Source organism: Brachyhypopomus gauderio, chromosome 1, assembly GCF_052324685.1.
Source record: "Brachyhypopomus gauderio isolate BG-103 chromosome 1, BGAUD_0.2, whole genome shotgun sequence".
Lineage (NCBI taxonomy): Eukaryota > Metazoa > Chordata > Actinopteri > Gymnotiformes > Hypopomidae > Brachyhypopomus > Brachyhypopomus gauderio.
Genome location: NC_135211.1, coordinates 6,054,578 through 6,076,335, shown reverse-complemented (window position 1 = coordinate 6,076,335; position 21,758 = coordinate 6,054,578). Strand labels below are relative to the sequence as shown.

General features: G+C 45.8%; 2 protein-coding genes across 9 annotated transcripts in view; one reads left to right on the top strand and one right to left on the bottom strand.

Annotated features, from left to right (window-relative positions):
- Nucleotides 1-3,268, bottom strand: part of zranb3 (zinc finger, RAN-binding domain containing 3) — a 38,385-nt gene extending 35,117 nt beyond the window's left edge. Inside the window, exon 1 of the mRNA XM_077021480.1 lies at nucleotides 2,677-3,268. Within this exon, the coding sequence (XP_076877595.1) occupies nucleotides 2,677-2,816 (140 nt within the window). The 5' untranslated portion in view covers nucleotides 2,817-3,268. The remainder of the gene's footprint in view (nucleotides 1-2,676) is intronic.
- Nucleotides 3,269-3,674: 406 nt separating this feature from the next.
- The window catches only part of r3hdm1 (R3H domain containing 1), a 40,215-nt gene continuing 22,131 nt past the window's right edge, over nucleotides 3,675-21,758 (top strand). For 4 of the 8 annotated variants that reach the window (XM_077021197.1, XM_077021112.1, XM_077021041.1 and 1 more), the window contains exons 1-5: nucleotides 3,675-3,824; nucleotides 12,850-13,029; nucleotides 13,200-13,510; nucleotides 15,345-15,383; nucleotides 18,313-18,402. In XM_077021197.1, coding sequence (XP_076877312.1) covers nucleotides 13,232-13,510; nucleotides 15,345-15,383; nucleotides 18,313-18,402 — 408 coding nt within the window. In that variant the 5' untranslated portion in view covers nucleotides 3,675-3,824; nucleotides 12,850-13,029; nucleotides 13,200-13,231. Of the gene's footprint in view, nucleotides 3,825-8,749; nucleotides 8,928-12,849; nucleotides 13,030-13,199; nucleotides 13,511-15,344; nucleotides 15,384-18,312; nucleotides 18,403-21,758 lie in introns of those variants that run through there. The other 4 variants (XM_077021355.1, XM_077020921.1, XM_077020960.1 and 1 more) reach the window with 4 other exon arrangements.

Genomic DNA, 21,758 nt, shown 5'->3' with positions numbered 1-21,758 from the left:
GGCACAATGCTATCCAACAGCATCTGTAAATATTCTATATAGTAAATTATCATTGCATTTATTTTCTTAGGTTGCTTAATTTCATTGAAGCTTTACTGAGAATCTTATTTATTATGAGTTTACAAATCTGTAATAGATGATTTAAGAAAACACTTAAAAATACAATGAACTAGCTACAGTGCCTTGCGAAAGTATTCGCCCCACTTGAACTTTTTCAACCTTTTGCCATATTTCAGGCTTCAAAGATATAGTAAAATTTTTGTGAAGAACAAGTAGGATACAATCGTGAAGTGGAACGAAATTTATTGGATATTTAAAACGTTAACAAATAAAAAAACTGAAAAGTGAAAACTACTTTCGCTAGTAGTAGTACTTTCTCATGTCCCTAAACAAAGATTTTACAACAGATAATGACTGTCTCAAAACCTGGAGGTTCTACCTTCAGTTCTTCCATTCATCCACAATGATCTCCACTTTTTATGTATTCAGACGTAGGTTAATTGCTAGTTCACCGTTTTTACTGATTGATTCACCACCTGCTCATAACCAGTGTCATTATCATCTGTGATGAGGCCTATTACTGTGGCATCATCTGCATATTTCACAATTTTAACCGATTCATTGTCAGATACCAGATCATTAGTATATAGAGAAAAAAGCAACACAGTACACAGGCTTGAGGCACACCCATGTTAAAAGACCAACACTGTGATGCTGAAGACCGTTTCCTTCCACTTACAAAGGATGAAAACTAAAGAGATAAAACCAGGTTAATGGTGAAACACACTAAGCTTTGAAAGAGCTGGATGATACTGTATTTGATAGCAAGGTCTAAATGTCTCAAATGGTGCTAAATAGACTTCATTAACAGAACTGTCAGCCCTCTTGATTTGCTTGCTAACCAAAGTGATACGAATCCCATACTCGAGGGTAATGTGACTTAAGATGGGAAAGGATAATATGTTCAAATGCCCTCATAGCAATCACAGCAACTGCTGTGTGGTTTTAGCAAATTAAAGCACAGGGACAATAAGTGATTGTTTAAAACATTGTGGCACAACACACTGACTCAGAGCAAACAATGGGCTCGCCAAGACTGAGAATAAAAACTAGTGGATTAGGTGCAAGGAAATACCATTTCAATGAACACACCCAACCTGTATTGACATAAAATCATTATTTTGATAACTTCCTTCTGAATACATTCAGGTGGAATTGGAAATGTGTTGTTTAAATAAAAGAGCAGAATACATTTACACAGTATTTGTGACACGTTTTTCAGTAAGAGAGTTGTTCTTGAATCTTTTTTGTTGTTGCCTCTTCTAGCCCAAAGCACAGAAGCATAACATGATGTGGGATGCTGGATATGTGCGGAGCCACTTAGAGGGAACCACCTCATTGATCTTAATGCCCTTATCCTCCACCATCAACCGAGTGCAAAACTGGGCCATTAACACTTTTAAATGGACTTCACTTTATTCCATTTGAAACGGGGTGGTAATTTGTTTGCACAGATGTTATGATGCAAAAACTTGAAAATGAGCTGAATTTCTCAGCCTGCTAATGCAGTATCTCCCAATCTACGCCTAAATGGTCATAAGCGCTCAAAAATTAATGTCTGCGTTCCTGGATATGTGACGCATACATCCAAGAAGCAAATAATCCCCAAAAAAACATTAATAGAGTCACTAGCAATAATACTAAACAGAGCAGATACCAGAACAATCCATTAATATGATTACCTTAATTCATCATTCATTATGTGGCTGATTGACAATCCAATATCACAGTACAGTCTCACAGCTCTATAGATTAAGCATGTACACCGGGGATACATGATCAGATATTTTCAGCCATGGATCTGTCTCTGGATATTTACCAGGAACACAGAAGCACACAGAGCCAAATTAAACAAACTGGTCACACAAGCACAGGGGATAAAGCAGTGCTTATTACGTTATAAAAAAAAAAACAAAGGTTCGATTAAGCAACATGTCGCATAGACTTGCTCATGTAATTAATGAATATTAGATGATTTGTGGTTTTCAATCCGCTAGAACATAATGCCCTGCAGTCATACAAGAAAAAGAAAGAGTGGTGAGGAAACAAATGAATGCATTTAAGGTCAGACGAAGGGCATCGCATCACATTCAGAGTAAGCACATCAAATAAGTCTTCAGCATGTGGCACAGTACACCCTTTAGACTGAACTCAGTAGTGGGAGTTGTCTAATATCTTCATTTTCTCCTCATCGCTATCAGGGAAACATATCCACAGGGAAACAGGTGTAAATAAAACAGAGGGCCCGTCTGTCTGAGTATGGGTCTAATTAACTACCTGACCTGTATCTTAGTGAACAGAGCATCTCGTGTCCTGCTATCGATCTGCCCCTCATCAAAGCATCTTTGAGGTCTCTGACCTGCCGCCATCAGGGCTCAGATCGACTGGGAGGAGGAATAAATTACAACGTGCCGGTCTCTCTTACTCAGTGTTACTACACAAACCTTTTTCTTGTGCCTAAAACCACCTTATAAACTTCAAGACAATCTCACAGCGTGAGGTCTGAACTTTGCTCTATAGGACAATGATATAACGGTATAATTATACTGTAATGAAAGTCATTATTATTATTATTATCATTATTATTATTGGTAAATGTGCACAGTGCTGACTGACCTTCCATGTCTCGACAGGGCGAATCTGACACCCTCGCGTTGAAATGGCATCAGTCTCTTCTGTAGTTTCTCTGGGAGGTGTAGTAAGTCTTCATCTCCACCGTGGAAAGGGTCCTGCGTCTTCTCTGAGGCCTTAATCATATTTATTAAAAACTTTGGCTAACAGTTTATTATTAAGTAGTCAAGCCTTAGTCACGGACGGTAGTCACGCTTCAACACTCGCTAGTTGGGACAACTTAATCCACATTTTTAGAACAAGACATGAGAAGCCAGTTAGCTAGCTTTTAAAATAAACTCTTGGACTGAGTTTTTGCACGTTTAGGAGCACTCCTGCTGTTTACAAATGAATGACATTGCAATATGCCCGAATTAAACGTATTTCCAAACGCTAGCTAACTAACTAGACCGCCGCGCTCCTTGTTTACATCTTCACAAACGGCCATGACCAGTTTGACGTTTCGCGCCTTTCCGAGAGAAAAACGTCTACGTCGCGCCTACGTCATTTTCCTGCGACACACGTATAAATTGACGTGTAAAAACGTTCCATTAGACAAATATAAGTTATAACAGCGATGTGATACGTAACCGTGGCGATACAAACGCCATTTCGTTAATAATGAGAATAGTTTACAGCGATTTACGCTAGCATGTAACTATTCCATCCAATATCCGATTTCTTTAAGACTGAAATAACAGCTAATTCCATTTATTTTATTGTTTCAGAGTATTTCGTGTTTATACGGATGAATATTTATGATTGATATTAACTATGTTTGCAATTATTTGGACTATACATTGACTTTATTATACATATTAGACACATTTAGTTAATAAGAACCGCCACTTTGAATGCAACCCGTTAAGTTGAACTTCGGGTTTTGTCAGCGAAATAATTAAAAATCGTAAAACACTCGAGTATTGGCAAGAGGCGGGACTTTCACTTTTGCGACTTTGTGATTGGCCCGCGTGGCTGCCAGTAACTGGACTTCCTGCTCTCCTGTCCCCGCCCCCTTTGTGGCCTTGTGTCCCCCGTGTTGACGAGCGACTCGCTCGGTTAGCGCGCTAGCCGCACACGGTCTTTCTGCCACGTTTACTCGCTCTTTATTTTTAAATTCCCACAGAAGAGTTCAAGTTCTCTCTTCAATACCGGTACGTTTGTTTATTTACGTCGCTAACGATATCCCTGTAACGTCAGTTCGGACGGGGTGTCCCGGAGACGTCGGTACCGGTTAGCTGGCTCGCTAGCTGCCCGGTGGGGACCCGCGGACGGTGGTTCTTCATATCTGGCGTAATCTCGTCCTGCTGTTTCGGGTGATATCGGCTAAATGTTTCAATCCCAGGACGTTTCTCAGAAGATCTGAACGTCTTGTTGCTTTCATATTTGCCCGTCAAAGCGCTGTGAGACTTTGACGTTAATCTTTGCGTCCTAATTAAGTGTACACGATGAAAAACGTGTTTTTTTTCCATGTGAAATACTGTAGCATGTGTCGTTCAATCTAACGAGGTGTCGTTGTTTAGTTTGTCCTGCTGTGCTCGTCTGTATAAAACTGTACTTGCTGTATCTATCCTGTGATCACCTGGACTCACGGGCTATATTTGGTCCCAAATGACTCTCTTGGACTCGGACAGCAAGTCTTGGAGGGTTTGGAAACATTTTTGAAGGTCATTCTAGGTCTTGTTACAATGTCTTTTCAGCACCAGTCAACATTTACTTGAGTTAAAGTAAGCAGGCGCAATAAGGTCAATAATAATCACAACCACGCTCCAGTCTTTTGTTAGTTCTCGGACGGTATTAGGAATGCATCACCATTCTGTCACCCATGAAGATCTTGGGGAAAGCAACAGTCATAGTGCTTGGGTGTGTGTTCATGTTCATGGTCTTTTGCTGTGTTGTTTAGTATAGATGGACATCTTGTTGAGATTCACCTCATAGCCTCTGATCCGACAGGCTAAACTGTTTTACAGCAGCTTGGAGCATTGTTATTCAAACTGATGCAACTATTGTAGACGTGAAGCTGAACCACAACATTCAACAGACTAAACTCTCGTTCAATCTGAGCATACCTTCTTCATTAAAACCAGTTTGTTGTTGGGTGGTAGTTTAGCCTTGCTCTCAAACATTTAAAAGTGATTTGGTAGTGTCTCTTCACTTTCTTTGTTTTACATAATTTGTTCAAACAGTATAAAGCATTAGGTCTATATTTGGCTTTGGGAAACATGGCCCGTTGAGCTCTGTGCAGGCTGTAAAGGCGTTTGAGTATGGGCTAGATCTTTCCCAGAGCCCACGTGTGAGTTCTAAAGTGTTGTCTGGGTTCAGTGGAACTAGTGGACCTTGTCCTTCTGCTCACCAAATGCTGGAGTAGTAAGTGTCGGGCCACGTTGCTTTGACACCATTAGGTTCTGCTCCGGTTTCACCGTGTGCCCAGGTGCTGGAGAGTATGGCAGGTAGACCAGATTAGTTAGATCAGGCTTTTGGGCCTTCATGTCTGTGAGCGTCTGTGTTTGGTTTAGGACATTCGGTGTGGATGTAAACGGTGAAATCACGATTGAGCATCAAAGCCTGTGGTGACACTACAAACAAACCGTCACTCTGCTCAGCAGTAGCTCCCATGCGAAATCGTCTAGCTGACCTTTCCGTGACCTTGCGCTTGTTTTTGTGCGTCAGGCTTCCCCTTCTCCGCCCTGGAGACGGGGAGCCTCGTTAGGGCGGCTCCTCGGGGGTGGGGGGGGTCACGCGCCGGCCCCCCTCCCAGCCTGGCTGGAGTTAACCTAATCCACCTTCCTCACCTCCGCCTTCACCATCGGGGCCCCACCAGCGGCGCTCAACCATTTAGCAGTACCAGCGGGGCAGATCAGGCCCGGGCCCCACGTGTCCCGCTAAATCAAGTGTTCTGACGGGTCGCTGAACCTGAATGACGGAATGAATAATAATGCGTTTTGAGCTGATGGATTTTTGATCTCTTATCATTGGAGCACCATGTTTTGGGCTGAGTTGGCATTTCTCTGTATAAAAAGCCTTAAAGAGGTGAAAAAATAAAATAAAATAAAAATGCTGACGAACCTGTTCATACTTGGGCATTTCTTGCAAATCTACTCTGCACATATTACCTGCCCGTAAGTGCCCGTGCACAGAAAGATGCACAAGCAGACAAGGGAAATGGTTGCCAGGAGAATATTTACAGCATCTAATTCTCCACACTGGCTGCCGCGATGCGGGGAGAGGTCTCTGGCCACGCACGGGGGTGGGGTGAGGGCTGGCTTATCTCCAGGAGAGAAACTGCCCTCCAATGGGAGCAGGATGCATTCAGGTCAGAGCCGTTTGGGTTAAGTCCTGCGGCAAAAAAATAGCAGGTGCTGGGTACGTACGTGGAGCTAAAGCCCTCTACCTCTGGGCGCCCGGAGAGGCTACACGTTTGGCTAGGCCGGAGCACTGGAGCTTTCGCCCCGGCTTGTGGGCGCACTCGGACCAGGAGAAAGAGCCCACGCCGCCACCGTCCCGCCCTCTGAGCCCTCCGGGAGCTCGTTAGAGACTTCCCGCTACCGTGTCCTGGCCCATCACTCTGATACTGTGCACTTTGGAGTGAGGGAGGGAGGGGTTGGTCTCTGGCCTCCACGGGGAGCGCGTAAATAAACACATTTGTCACTTCTCTCCTCAAAGCAAATTGCATTGCAGGCCATAATTATCCAGTGGGGTTCCTCCGACGGCTTTCTAATGCAGATGAGGAGGAGCAGATGAAGCCATCGGAGGGGTTAGTGGAGGGGTTGGCTTCGGCTCTCTGCGCTTGCTGGGACGTGGATGTTTCTCTTCCTAACGCTGGTTCTCTTCTATCCTGCGGGGTTTTATTTTGTTTATTTGGTTTGTTTTGTTTTTTTTATCTGCCGTCAATTTAATGCATTTTTATTTATTTATTTGAAAAAAGTCAGAGCTGGTTCTATTCATTAGTGTGACTATTGTCAGCGTTAGCTGAGCTTTGCTGTAAAAAAACAAAGTCCAATTGACTTGTTCTATTCAGCTAGTGGTTTGTTGTTTTTTTGTTTTTTTTGGTGGAGTTGGACGGACCGTGTCTTTTGTTTCCTGCGTGAACTCAAAGATATCACTAGTAATTGAGTCGAGAAGCCCTTTGCATGCTGGATGTGTTTGGCACGTCCCTCCATCCAAGCACAGCTCACCACCAGACTATGGGTGAAGGAGTGCTCAAAGCAGGCTACGCCCACACAGCGGGCTGGTGGGCGGGGCTAGCGAGGCGGGTGGGCGTGGCACAATGAGATGGTGCAGTAGATGGATGTTGTAGAACAGGTTGGGATGGAAAAGGAGTGTGTGAGCGGGAAATGGAAGACGAGTTGGATATCTGTAACCAGAACTCCCTCTTAGGAGGTGATCTGTATCTGCCTGTGTATCGCCACACGTGTCTGTGAAGGAGAGAGATTATTGAGATACTAGCTCCTCTGCCTGCCCTTTCCACGTGTGTGTGTGTGTGTGTGTGTGTGTGTGTGTGTGTGTGTGTGTGTGTGTGTGTGTGTGTGTGTGTGTACGCGCGCTGTATGAGAATCAATGCGTGTTGATGTACTCCCCCAGGTTTCTCTGCATCTTACGTTCTCATTGGCTGTAGCTCGGCAGTGACTTGCTCGCAACACTTTTCACACCACAAAATGTGGACTCGCCGACAAGTTTAGATATTTAGCGTGCTAGATATTTTTTTGGGATCTTTGAAAAAATTCACACATGGTGATGGAGAACCAGTTTTCGAGTCACGCGCGAGTGTCGATTCCGACGTGGATCTTTTCTCGACCTCCAAAAAAAAACCCGTCAGGCTGAAACCGTGTGCCGTGAATGCAGCGCAGGCTGGCCCGGATGCCAGCTACCTACGAATTTCTGTGGAATAGCACGAAACGTTAGCGCAGCAGCTAACAGTCACTCAGAGGAGGTTCTGTGCTGAAATGGGCAGCTGTGGATTCCTCTAAAGCCTGAACTTAAATTGTGAAAATTCAGAGCCAAATTAAGACCCGATTTATATCCTCATACGTCGTGCGGACAGGCCAGTTGGCGTTATTAAGCTATATGTATACTGTAGCTATCATTAGTGTTCATCATCCTGTAGCCTATTTAAAACATGGCTGTCTACCGTAATTACCAGCATGAATCATTAGAATTCCCATAAAAGTACTGATGAACGATATTGTTTGAGTTCAGGAGGCTACATCTCTGTCTTCACTAGTCAGTGTGCTAGATTTCATGCGTGGTTATTTTAAAAGGGAAACAATAAATATATTTGAACAGTTTCATGGTAGACCAGTGAAACTGTGAAAAGGTATTTATAATGCTCAGCAATAATCTTTTAAGTCGCCGTCATGTTGCGTTTTTAGTTTGTTTAAATTGAAAAGGTGTGGCTAATACGGAACGCAATCGCACACTTCATTCTGGATTTGAGAAAACTACTGAAATCTGGTGATCCACTGCAACACGCAGACCAGACTCGTCTTCTCAAGTATAGTTTAATGGAGCGAGCGGGTACTGTGCTCTGTATCTGAGTGCACGCTGTATTTAAAGGGTTTATAAGGTGAAATAAGATCACTTCGAGTGCACACTACTCCAGTTAACGAAGCCGCGTTAAACGGTACGCTGACTCTGTTGAGTGTGCACCGTGGTTCTGAGTGTGCACGCCTGGTGGACTGGAGCGGGTGGATCAGTACCGCTGGCACACACACTCACCGACAGACTCTCTCTCAGTTGTAGTCCTATACACACACACACACACACACACACACACACACACACACACACTTGCACTGCCTAGCCAAATGTGTTTGAGAGAAAGAGAGAGAGAGAGAGAGAGAGAGAGAGAGAGAGAGAAGAGAGAGAGGTAGAGAATGCACCCATTCCCCTCCAGCCCCTCCACCCGTGTCATCTCTCTCTCAGGTCCACGGGGCCAGTTGATTGGCTAATATGGGAGGGGCCCACATTAGCTCCTGCATGCTGCAGCCATCCTGCGGGCCTCTGCGATTGGCTCACGGGAGGATGACCTCACTGAAGCCAGCTGTTGATTTGGCAGTGCAAGTGTGTGTGTGAGGGAGAGGGAGGGAGGGAGGCAGGGCTGGTTGTCGTAGCGATGGGATGGGGCAGGTACCCGGGCGCTCGTCTGCCAGTCGGAGCTGAGGTGAGCATCGCTGAACGCACTCCGGACCCGGCTGCTGACGGCGCCATGGAAACTAACGATGTAAGCTGCAGAGAGGATGATGCTCGCTGTGAGGCAGGTGTGTGTGGGTGTGTGTGTGTGTGTGTGTGTGCGCGCATGTGTGTGTGTGTGTGTTTCTTATGAGGACTGAACTGCTTTCTTAAAGAGTTGAATCAGTTGAGTTTGAATGTGAAAATTCAGTTTTTCTCGCTGGGGTCTGGTCTAGAGAGTTGCTGAGCACACGTGTGTTACAGGACCTGAATGGAAACATGTGAATCTGTCTGTCCGTTTTACTGTCTGTGGGTTTCGAGGGGAGAGAAATCCTGTGAGATAAATCAAGTAATGAACAGAGTTCTTATTAAGTCACCACACTTCTGTTTCAAGTGTGTGTGTGTGTGTGTGTGTGTGTGTGTGTGTGTGTGTGTGTGTGTGTGTGCGCGCGCGTTCCTGCTAGGGCGTGTGTTTAAAAACAGTGCTTGGTCAAAAAACGTAACTTACTCTTCGGCTAACTGTCATGCCTCAGTTCGTAATTGTGCCAACTGCACCTAGGGCTACCATTAGCGCGCGTGTGTGTGTGTGTGCCAGCCGTGGAAACTGCAGCGTGTGGTTGCAGACGTCCTCGTTGTCTGTCGAGTGGTGTGATGAGAACGGCAGGAAAGTCTTGTGTGGACCCCACGGGGTGAAACACGCCCTCCAACTGCCCCTCCACCCGGGGCAAAGCTCGCTCGCCCCATTTGGGCATTGTGTGCGTCTCGCTTTCTTTTGAGGGCAAACCGACGTAACCAAGTTCTATTTCAATAACCGCTGCGTCCTCGTCCGTGTGCGTCCGAACACCTCAGTCGTCGCTGTAGATGTCTGGGGGTGAGAACTGTCTCTGGCTCTGCTGCGAAAGCCGGCCGTCGTAAATAAATCCCCCGAAGTTCAGCCGGCAGCTTGATTCACGACTTCAACCCCGCGCGGCTTCCGTTCGTCGGGACGCCGGCGTCGTTCCTGCGAAAAAAAAAAAAGGGGCAGCAGGTTCTCCCCAGATAAAGCCCAAAAGTGCACGGAGCCCTTTGGTGCTGGAGCCCGGCAGGGGTCCTGGTCCCCGTGGGCGGGTGGTGGGGGGCTAGTGGGTCGTTCGGTTGGACCCTGGGGCATTTTAGCAGTAGAAATATCGAAGAGGCTCTTGTGAGTGTTTGGGCTGCATCGTAAGGACAGAACACACACCTGCTGTACTGCAACTGCAGTATCCTTCTACACTGTGTGAGAAATAGCCTCGATTAAGATTGGCCAGAGTTCCCCATCCAAATGATGTCGGTTTTCCCAGGTGAAGGCTGGGATGGTCCCGTCAGTGGGAATTCTCGGATTAATTAATTTAATTAACGAATGACAAAGAGTACATTGTGCAGCATTGTAATGAGTTTGTATGAGCGCACACACACAAAGGGAGCGCGTTGGGGAGCCGGGTCACACACACGCTGGGCCAAAAGTTGGTGGCGGTTGTTTTTGAGCGTTCTGTGTGCTCTCTGCCATCTCTTGTCCTTGTATTTTTCTTCCTGATCATGCTGATTGGTATGAATCCCGCAGATGAGATCACGCTAAGGTTATTATAAAGCAGCGCAACGGGCTTTGCCTATTAATGGCACCACGTGTGATTTAGCGCCCTCCTGTGGCTGGAACAGCAATCGCTTGTGCAGTGATGCGTTTAAATCGGCCGTCGTGTAGTCGCTCCTGCCCTCCTGGTGGCTCGCGGTGAAGGCCACGCAGCCGCGCGCGTGTGTGTGTGTGTGTGTGTGTGTGTGTGTGTGTGTGCTGCAGTGATTGATTTGTTTGCGTTCTTTATGGGGAGGTTTGAGGAGAAAAGGGGGGAGGTACTTTTTTTTATTTTTTGAAATGTAGATTCAGAGCGCTGGCCTTGTTCTCACACCGGATCTCATCAAAAAGACCAGCCTGTGGGGAAAGGAGCGAGCACAGCAGAGAGCTGCACGGGGCAGAGAGAGAGACGGAGGGAGAGAGAGACGGAGGGAAGAAGGATGGGGGAGAGGGAGAATTGGTTGGAGACGAGAGAGAAGAGAGGTGGAGGGAGGGAGGGGGGGATGGGAGCCAGAGGGAATGAGAGGGAGAGGATGCTTGTCTTCATCTTGCAGTCTTTAAGAGCTGTAAGTTTGGTGTGTGTGTTTGGTGTGTGTGTTTCTCTCATTGACCTGTCCAGTACAGTTCACTATCCCTCTGGAAACATGTACAAACAGATGTTATTTCAAATAAATGTATATGACACGCAGGAAAATCCTCGTGTTTGAGGACTGACTCTGTCGGTAAACATTTCATTGAAATTCTGTGTTTTCATTAAAAATAAATAAAATCAAAGGTCATACTGTATCCGCTTTTATTGGCTTCCCTGGCTGTGACTTTGGGTAATTGCTGATCAGGTGCACCGGGTGGCGCTGTTTGCCTATTGCTGGGTAGGCGAGGGGGGGGGCAGCCGTACAGTCACTGCAAAAGGCGGTGGGTGGGTCAGAAAGGTTGCCTAGCTACCGAGCTCTTTGCTAGCGTGGCACAACGGCCCATGTATGCATGATTGCAACTTTATTGCCTTTAATTTATTTATTTGTTAATTATGTAATCACTGGTGTCTTACTAGTCAAGGGTGGTTGCAGTAGACTGAACATTTTTACTGACCGTTTCCCTCTTCATTGTGTATTTAGTGTTGTCTTTGTTTTTCTGGGTTCAAACGGGGTATGGGGGTCATGATGTTGAGTTATTTGGGGTGTAGAGACATTCTACAGAATGTAGCGTGATATTGTAGGACGGATTACACCCAGTGGGAGATGGAGGGGTGGAGGTGGAGGAGGTGGAGGAGAGGAGAGTTAGAGGAAAAAGGGGCAGGTTAAAGACGAGCTTTAATGGGTGCACACAGACTGGGGGATTTTTACACCCTCGACCAGACTCCACAAGCACTTACTGCAGGATGGTACACACGCAGTACAGTGAGGGACTGTGTGTGTATGTGTGTGTGTGTATACGTACACACAGGGCATCGGCGCATGCTTCTGTCACAGACGCCACCTGTGATGCTGTCACAGAGCGCGTGATTTTAATCTCCTGCATCCTGATTAGCTTCCCGTGTGTGTGCTGTGTGTGTGTGCTGTGTGTGTGAGCGCGCGTGTCGGCGTGTGTGTGTGTGTGTGCGTAGGTGTCTGGGAGAACATCTCACATTGGTTGAGTCGCCCGAGTGCAGATCATAGTGTGGATTGCCGCTTCCTGTGTCAAAGTGTGTGTGTGTGTGTGTGTGTGTGTGTGTGTGTGTGTGTGGGGTACAGCGTTAGCTGCATTATACAGCAGGGTTAAGTCTACTTGATCTCCTCTGGCAGGTTGAGCAGCAGGCGTGTGGGGTTGCGGGCGTGTGGGTTCCAAGTGTGGGTGCTGTGCCAGGTTGGCACCACCAGGCTGGCACAGATTCAGTCCAGTGGGCATGGGAGCCACTTCTGATGCCCTCTTTGTCCCTAAACCTCTATCTGCGTCTCTCTCTCTCTCTCTCTCTCTCTCTCTCTCTCTCTCTCTCTCTCTCTCTCTCTCTCTCTCTCTCTCTCTCTCTCTCTCTCTCTACTAGTCTGTCTGCTCCTTGATGTCTGCCTTTGTCTTGTCTTTATTTCTCTGACGCAGTAACATTTATTTTTCTTATGCACTAGTTATTTCATTAGACTGTTTTCTCTCTCTCCTCTCTCTCTCTCTCTCTCACTCTCTCTCACACTTTCTGCAGACTGTTCTTATGACGGATCTCCATATCGGCATATTCATATTCATGTAGGCAGCACAGTGTGTTATGACTTTGACAGTTTTCACAGTGGGGAGGGCAGGATTCTGTAAACACCACACACACACACACACACACACACACACACACACACACACACACACACACACACAGTCTTACTGATGTTATTGAACGTCCCTCAGAGCAACAACGGGTGGCCGATCTGTCTGTGACCTCTTGCTCTCTCCGTGTGTATTTATGGCAGGTGTGTGAGGGCCATGTGGAGTGTGTGTGCGGGTCGTGGTTGGCTGACCCCGCCCCTGCGTTGGTGATGGGGTCATGGGACTGCCGCAGCCTGTTGTCAGCCTCGAACCTTCTACAGAGTCCCACGCGCCCCAGGGTCCTACGTCCCCTCGTGTTACCGCCCCACCTCTCCACACAGCCGGTAAAGAACCCAACTCCAGTCTCATACGCACCGCACTCTCATATGAAGGATGTCGTTTTTCTCTGCTTTTTTTCTTTCATTCCCTTTTGTTTATTCTTCCCGTTATTGTCTTTTTCATCTCTTTCTGTGTGTGTGTGTGTGTGTGTGTGTGTGTGTGTGTGTGTTCACAGTGTGTGCGTGTGTGCGTTAGTCGTTAGCTCTAATGAGAATGTCTGAAGGTGTGCTGGAGGCGAGAGGTTGTGACGTGATGAAAGTGTTGGACAGCGATGGCCTCCACCCCAACGACCTGCCCAGTGCGCCCAGCCCCCCGCACCCTCGCCCCGACTCCGCCCCCACCCCAGACGGCCTCGCCCACGCCCGCTCCAACGGCACCCCCGCCCCACCCAGCCCCTCGCACCCCCAGCCCGACGGTGCCCCCTCGCCGGGTGGCTCCCCGCACGGCAGGAAGGAGCAGAACCACCCACAGCTCACTAGCCAACAGGTAAGTGGCACCTGAATGGGGGTGGGTCCAACTAACTCGTTAAGTAGCTCCGCCTCTTCAGAAGTGTTTTGGTAGTGTGGGCAGTACAGGGCTCCGTGCAGGCTCGCTATGGGGAAAACGCAGAATAAAACGCTCGGGAAATGGGGGTAAAGGTGAGAAGACCGAGTACCCGCCCATAATGAGCGTTTAACGGAGAACCCGCACCAACAGACCTCAATTTCCCGAGGCACCTTCAGTCTCGCTCACTTCACTCCATAAAAGCACAATGAAGAAAAACAACGAAATAACTTCGGCGATGAGCCGTTGGAAGGGAAGAATGTGTTGTTCATATTAAACAGGCAGTATAATTCCTTAATTCTGGGCTTGTCTAGGATGGAGGACTTTCTGATTATATAAATATGCAAGAGTGGAACGTGTTTTTTCGTAGAGCTCTCCGGTTTTACCCTCCGATAAATCTGCAATTTTCCCCAAACAAAATGGAGCAGTTGCACAACGCTGACTGCGATGTTTAGCAGTACTGATATGGTGGAACACTTGACCAGCCCCACCTGACCAATCACGAGTTTTGATTAGCTTCTTTTGAAGTGGGTAATCAGATGTGCGTGTCTGTGTCGGTCCAGGGACCGGTTCCTGGATTCCAGCATTTACATAATCCAGCTAAAGAAAATGTGCTCCAGAGAAACACTCCAGCTCCCCAGTCAAATCTCACAATCGCCGTGTGCGTGTGTTGTGATATGCCATGTTTGTGCATGTTGGGTATCCCTGGTGGGAACGTACAGAAGACTGTAGTAGACGTGCGTTTGAGGCACTGGGTAGCAGGATTCTGGGTGTATTTTTCATCCTCGGTCTCTGACTGGACACACACGCGTGCACGGACGCACTATTGTGAACAACGAACAAGCGGTCCCAAAATATCCCGTGAATGGGGCTCTGTGGTGAACGACGTGCTGATTAATCCCCATTCTCTGTGTTTGATGAGGGACAGGAATGGAACGAGCCAATGGGAGCAGGATTCTGGCCAGGCTGCCACTTGATTGGCTGCGGCCAAGGGAGAGGGACTGGATAATCTCGAAAAGAAATCCTGCAGGCTTATCTGCAAACTTCCTGTCATCCCCCCCCCCCCCCCCCCCCCAAGACGGCACGGGGACATGGAGTGTCTGTGTGTGTCTCTCCAAGTCGTTGGATGGGGATGTCGGAGCTGTGTGTGTGTGTGTGCGTGCGTGCGTGTGTGTGTGTGTGTGTGTGACTTTGCCACCATCTGCCACTGGCGCAGTTATAAAGGCAGCGAGCCAGCAGCAGTCAGCCGCTCTGTTTCCGACTTCAACTCTCTCACTCCCCCTCTCACTCCCCCTCTCACTCCCCCTCTCACTTGCTTTCTCACTTTCTTGTCCCCCCCCCCCTCTCTTCCTCTCTCTTGCCCAATTAGCTGCTTTACTGATGCATTCAGATTTCAGACATTCTTACTGTAACGCTACAGTGCCACACGCAGAGACGACCTGTTAGGAGACTCTCTCCAGGCGCTGAGGCCACCCGTTGTGGAGTGAGCTAGAAATACCAGTTTTCCGTTTTAATCTAATCCCATAGCGCTGTTGTGCTGCTGTATCGACTTGGAATGTCTAAAGCCAATCGGGAAGTCCGTTGGGTGTTTTTATTCGGTCAAGGAAGAGGGCGGAGCCTCAGTAGTGGGGTTGATCGTTCTCTTCCGTGCTTCGTTCTGTCCCAGCCACCACGAGGGCGTCGGTGGCACCGTCGTGGCCTCGGGTTTCCTGTGGCTGTGTAACGGCGTCGTTCGTGATCTGCTCTGTTCTGTCTCGCTGCTTTCCCCCTCCCACAGCCATGCCACTCAGGGGCCCAGCCAATCAGACGTTCCAAGGTACTGTACCACACCGCACGCCTGCTTCAGCATGACCACGCCCCCCCCCCCCAAAGGGCACCGTCCAGTTGGCACAGGTGTCCGTTCGATATCTGGTCTGAGGCCAGTTTAAGGGCTTATGAGATTAGGATCTGGCTTGAGAACTAACTGACCAGAGATCAGCATGAAAGGACAGCCGCTTCCTTTTACTGTTCACCCGAGTTGTCTGTTTCTAGTCCCGGAAGACTACAGCGCTAAACATACTAATATTTCTCAGCTCAGTTCACCGGGCCCACTGCCACCTTTACGTTCCTTCCCAGCTCCCCCTGAACCCTGAACATTGGTTACCAAGAACAGGTGTACAGGGAGCTGTTTCAGTACCAAAGCTATGGACCGGAGTTTGGGCCCGGTGGAGTTGGCTTTGCAGTCCCCCTGCGACGATACACCTCCACTCGGGTGTGACGTAGCGGGGCAGGCACGGAGAAGTGAGTGCTGAGGCCTTTTCGGAGGGCTGGTCTTGTTTCAAAAGGGAGCAGTCTCACTCGGAGGAATAGTGGAGTGTTTAAAAAGGAAGCCCACAGATCTCGGGAAGAGCCCCCCTGAGTGCTTTTGAACGGCATCAGATGAGAAGCAGATGTTTGATTGCATCTGCAGACGACTCCATATCGGCTCCCCCAGGCCTCCCAGTTCCAGGCTCGTGTCTTTTACATTCATGAGACCTCGCAAAGTCCAGTAGCTCTATTCTATTCTATTCTTTACAAATTTTAAACTAAAAATTGTATGGATTGGGACATTTGTACTGAAAAAGCAAGAAAGGATATTCATTTACAAATGAATATAATTACAGACCATTATATCCGTCAAGATCATTTTACTGTAATCAAATTAATGAGCGTAAGTAAGTAATGTTAACCAAATAATGAATCTTTACTTTTTGAAAATCAGTCTTTATTCTCTCCCTGTTTTGGCTGTGTATTTTTCCAAGAAGGATAATTCTGATTTCAGGGTTAATGTTTATTGTTAAAATTCATTTTTGCATGATTTGAGATATAAATCCATAACAGTAACTGGGAGGTTTAGTTGAGTTGGCATGGAATGATCCCTGACCCTACGCATGCCGACGACCCTACGCTTCCCTTACCGTAGCTAACCCTCGCTAACTACATACATGAAAACTCACTGCCTTTTGGAGAAATTTGCTTTGAATTCATTTGAAATATTTAACATTTTTGAAGCGAGAGAGAAGGATTGGTGGTCTGCTGCCAATAAGATGAATCCCTGCACCCCTAATTCAAACAACACAGCAGCAGTTCACATTTTTTCAGCCAATCTGTAGTCAGTATTTTAATTCTATGAACCAGTCAGACAAGAGGATCTGCAACGTTTTTACATAAGATATTTGAAGCAATAAAACACAGCGTGGCTGTTCTGTAGCAGAAACAGCATCAAAATGGTTAAAAACAGCTACACACCAGAGCGCATGTGTTTGGCTTGTTAGAAAAAACTGCGATCTGAAATGCAGTACGTATTTGTTTTTTAACGCTTCAAAAAAATGTATTCGTGCTTTCCGTGCCATCTGCAATGGCAGAATGAAGAGACTAGAAAAACAAGATTTAAGGTGGTTATGAAAATTCAAACACAACCAATTCTAAAATAAAAAAGCACGAGGCAGTGGTTGTGGTTCGAATTTTCATCACCACCTTAAATCTGCCTCATGCTTTTTTTGAGAATTGGTTAAGAACTGTATTTTAATGATTTCTATACATATACCTAATTAATGACTCGAATGTGTTTGATTTCTTAAATATTTTGTCAGCAAGATTCTCAGCGCATTTGGTAGCTTTGATAAATCTGAGCAATAACAAGTTAGGAGCAGAAGAAGCTTAAAACGTGAATACACATTTACTGCATTTGAATATATAAAAAGAAAACGAATACGTCCATAAAGATCGCACCTTACTTCTAGGCAATATAATAAAACTGAAGACTTTAACTTCCCATTTTAATAGTTTAACATCCCCTAGAATGGTTTTTCATCCTGAAGTAACCAATATTCATTGGTGATGATGCTTTTTGAGTTGCCTACAAGAGGCAGCGTTTTCTGAACTGGTCAACCTCTCGAGTTTTCATGCTTGTATTTGGCTCACCCCCCCCCCCCCCCCCCCCTAAACCTAGCAAACTTTCAGGAAGACTTTGATTGTGAATGCTGCTTGTGTGCGCTGTGCAGTTACCACAGCTGTGCTGAGCGTTGTTATTGCAGTTGTGGTTTGCGGCATTGGTGCGGATGTGTTGAGCGCCGTTACTGCAGCTGTGGTCGGCGCTCTTAATGCAGCTGTGGTCAAGGCTATCGCTGTGCCTCTTGGATAGGGGCCTGTTTTGTTCTGATTGTCATGTTGAGTGCACTTGAGCTGTTCAAAATGCACTGTGCATTTTTTAATGTAATTGCTTTGAATCTTTTACTTTGGCCTTTTACTAATAGCTTTGAGGTTCTTTTTACATGTTTACGGTCATTTGTGTAGAGACTGGGGATTTCTATTGGATATTGTTCGTAATGCTTATGTTGAGTTCTAATGGCGTTTTTTTGTACCACACACTTGATGGCTTCTGAAAGGGTTCATTTGTTGTTGTTTTGTAATGCTTGTTGCTTGTTGACCTTTTAGAAGGGGAGGTTTTCAGACGTTGGGCGGCAGTGCTGATGTAAACGATGCGGCTCCGTAGCCCGTAACGAGGTTTCCTGACCCGCCCCCTCATTTCTCCCCCCCGACTTACTCGAGTCCCACCTGCCCAAACCGATCGACCTCTGAAAATACTCCTCCACTCTCTGCTCCGTGTGTGCGGCGGGAATGTCCGTTCTTTTGAGTTTGCTGGGGTTTGGGGGCGGGGGGTGGGCGTCTTCACTTTTGCGTTCAATTGCCGTGATTTGTTGGTAACCATGGTTACTCCCCTCCAGTCAAACGCGAGGGTAAAATTAGTGCGGAGTTTGGCGGTGTGTGAAGAATCGTCTCCGCCTGCCATCACAGAGCTGTCACATCACCACCAGGTAAACGGTCTCCGTGTGTCCATGCGAGCGTGTAACGGTGTGGGGAAGAGGGGGTTGTCTGTGTCCATGCATGGCTGTATGTGTTTGTGAGTGTGTCTCCATTTTTTGTGTGTGTGTGTGTGTGTGTGTGTGTGTGTGTGTGTTAATCACTGTGCACACAGTCAGCCCAGATTTACTGCACCAGCGTCAAAAGCCTCTTGCCAGCACAGCTGTAGCTCTCAAGAGTCTCACTTCCTCAGCATCAATACAACGTGTGTGTGTGTATGTGTGTTTCAAGTGTGTCCTCTTTTTCAATAAAGCTGTTTGTATGTCTAATAGAAGTGTCTGATGGTGCTGCGTGTGTGGTGTGTGTGCATCTGTGCTTGTGTGTGTGCTTGTGTGTGTGTGTGTGTGCGTGTGTGTGTTTAATAGATGTGTGAGCGCGTGTATTGGGGGAGTCAGTTTGTCCCAAGTGCAGAATTACTTGCATCCATCATCTCTATAAAATGTAATTTTCCTGTGTCAGCAGCGGAGAGCTCTGTGGAATCGGCCTCGTTCACTCAAAGTGCACTTCTCCTCTTTATTAAGTTATTCTGCTGCTCGGAGCTGCACTCACACTCAGGACTGTGACTTTTTAATAAGAAAAAATCAGTTTGAAAGACTTTTTCCCCTCCCCCTAAAAAAATTAAAAGCCATATAAAAATGCTGAACATACAGAGACTATAGCCATATAAAATACTGAGGTGGTAATAATAATTAAAATCAAAATGATTAATTAATCTAGCGTGAATTAATGACATTAATGAATACAGCACACACACACACACACACACACACACACACATATATATATATATGAAAGTGTCACCTCGAGGTCCTTTATGCAGTATTAAAGAACAACTTGGATACACAACAATCAAAATAATCCAATAATAACATCTATAAAGACAGACATTTTCAGAATTTGTCAAAGATTCAGGAAGCTCATTAGTCATGGAGCTACCAGTCTTGTATCCTCGGTGGAACGGTTTGTCATGTCTGAGGAGGCCGGACATCCTGTACGTACACTGGAGCCTCTTATGTAGAGTTTACTACTATTTTTAGTAACAAATAGTTAAAAAATAATTAAGTGATATTAAATTGTAGTAAAAAATAATTACCGTTACATGTATTCTTTCTCTAATGGATGGCCAAAGTGAAAACTTCAGGCCTTAACATCCAACAGTCTCTTGTTTTGGAAGATCTGCTAAGAGTGCTTTAGAGTAATCTAACTGCAAGGTCACAAATACATGAATTAGCTTCTTTGCATCACAGCCGGAGAAAACTTAATGCCATGTAGTAGTTTGTAAATAAGTAATGACTGCTTTGCAGGTAGAGATAATCTAGACATCAAACTATAATTAGATGAACGTGTTAACCCCAGGTTTGCTAAAACAGGCTGACCGTGAGATTTATAGTCATTTTTAATATCCAGCCTTTTGTGTCTGACATCAGATTTAATACTAATAGATAGATTTGTATCTCAGATTTAATACTGTTCAACCGCAAACAGCTGTTAGCCATCCAACCATGAATGTCAAGGCACCTACAGATCATCTAAAATTATTACCATAACAAGCATATATAAGGAACAGGATGAGATCAATTACTGACTCCTGAGATGCACCCAAGGTAATAACACTGAGATGAACAGTGTCCACTCATGCGCATCCATTCCTTATATATACTTGCATAGGAGTTAAACCAGTCTTAATACTCTGACGAAGCCACGGGTTCATTAGAATAATGATAGAAAATAATTATGTATTATTTTTCTGTCTAAAAGCAGAAACGATAATAAATAAACACAAAAAAAAAACAAGGCATGTACTTCTACAACTGCGTTCAAGCCAGTAGCTCTGAGCCTTTAAAACCCTCAGCTCGGGGCTGCACCACAGGGATGAGAAAGAGGTGGTTTGAACTTTCTCAGGGCCCAGCTCATTAAAGGTGTTATATAGAACTTGATTAGAATGTTCAACAGATTCATCCAGTGTAGAGACATTAAAGGGAGAAGATGTAGACTAAAGAAAATTCATATCGATGCGAAAAGCTACAATGCGTATTTTCTTGGGTGGAAACTGATTGTACAGCACCATAAAGATGCACCATATAGTAACAATCAGAGATCAACTGACACTAATACCCATATATTAATATACGTGCCATCATTTGTAATTGTGATACAATATGTTGCCATGCTTGGGCTTAGGATTATTAACACCCACTTTTAAGTAAGGTACACATGGAGTCTACACATATAAACACACTGAGGTATACAGTCGGAGTCTAAACCGTATAAAATTCTGACCCTCGCAGTTCATTGCCTTGTTATTCCACCGTTCTTTGCAGTCACAGTTGCATGCCTATCAAATTTGGGCTTCTATATAATATGCCATATTTGCCCATCCTTCTTGACCGAATTGCCATCTCTTGTTGGAGACCAGTGGTAAACCAGAGATTTCAAACCTTGTCATTCTCAATCGGATAAACATCTAAGCTTTGACTTGGATCGCTTTAATGAGTTTCTAGCTTTTGCACCAATCCTGTGTAGTGTTGGTAGTATGTCTAGTGTCTTATTAACAGGTGAACCTCCACCCCAATCTCTGAAGTATGGAACAGGTTCTCTTAAAGGATTGCCCTGTATTTGACTCCATCCATTTTGCCTTTCTGACCAGTTTTCCAGACCCAGTAAATGGGGAAAACGTGCCCTCAGCATGATGCTGTCACCACCATCTTTCTCTGTGTGGATGGTTTTCTCAAGGCGACCACCACTGTTTGTATTACGTTCGAGTCGTTCATATTATTAGGACGTTTCTGATCACAGTTGGTTGCACCAGGAATACTGTAGGTATAAATAGGAGTGAATGTGCCATCACAATTTTGTGCGAGTACTTTTGCAGATGATATTAAGTTTCCTAACATTTAAATACGAACAATTGCAATTAGGTTCAAAGAATGTGTTTCAGCCCATTATCGGTTTCAGCCCTCCAGGACTCCAGTTGGAGAGAGAGTCTTGAGGTGCATTATGCACCTGTCATGTGATGTTAATGTCGTTCCGAGACCCTAGGGATACCGCACCTTCAATTTGCAGTGTGCCATCGAATGGTTTTTATATCGTGATCAGTCTTGAAGAACTTTCAAGCGAATTGTGGAGATTGATATTTTATTCCTCCTTATTGCTTCCCTAAAATTTCGATGGCTCGTATGAACGTGCTCCCATGTTGCATTCACAGACCAAGAGAATGATCACCTACAGGATGGCTGTGCAGTTTGACATATCATGAGTCTTTTTATCAGAGGGTCTCTTTCACGTGACTAAATTTAAATAGCAAATGATG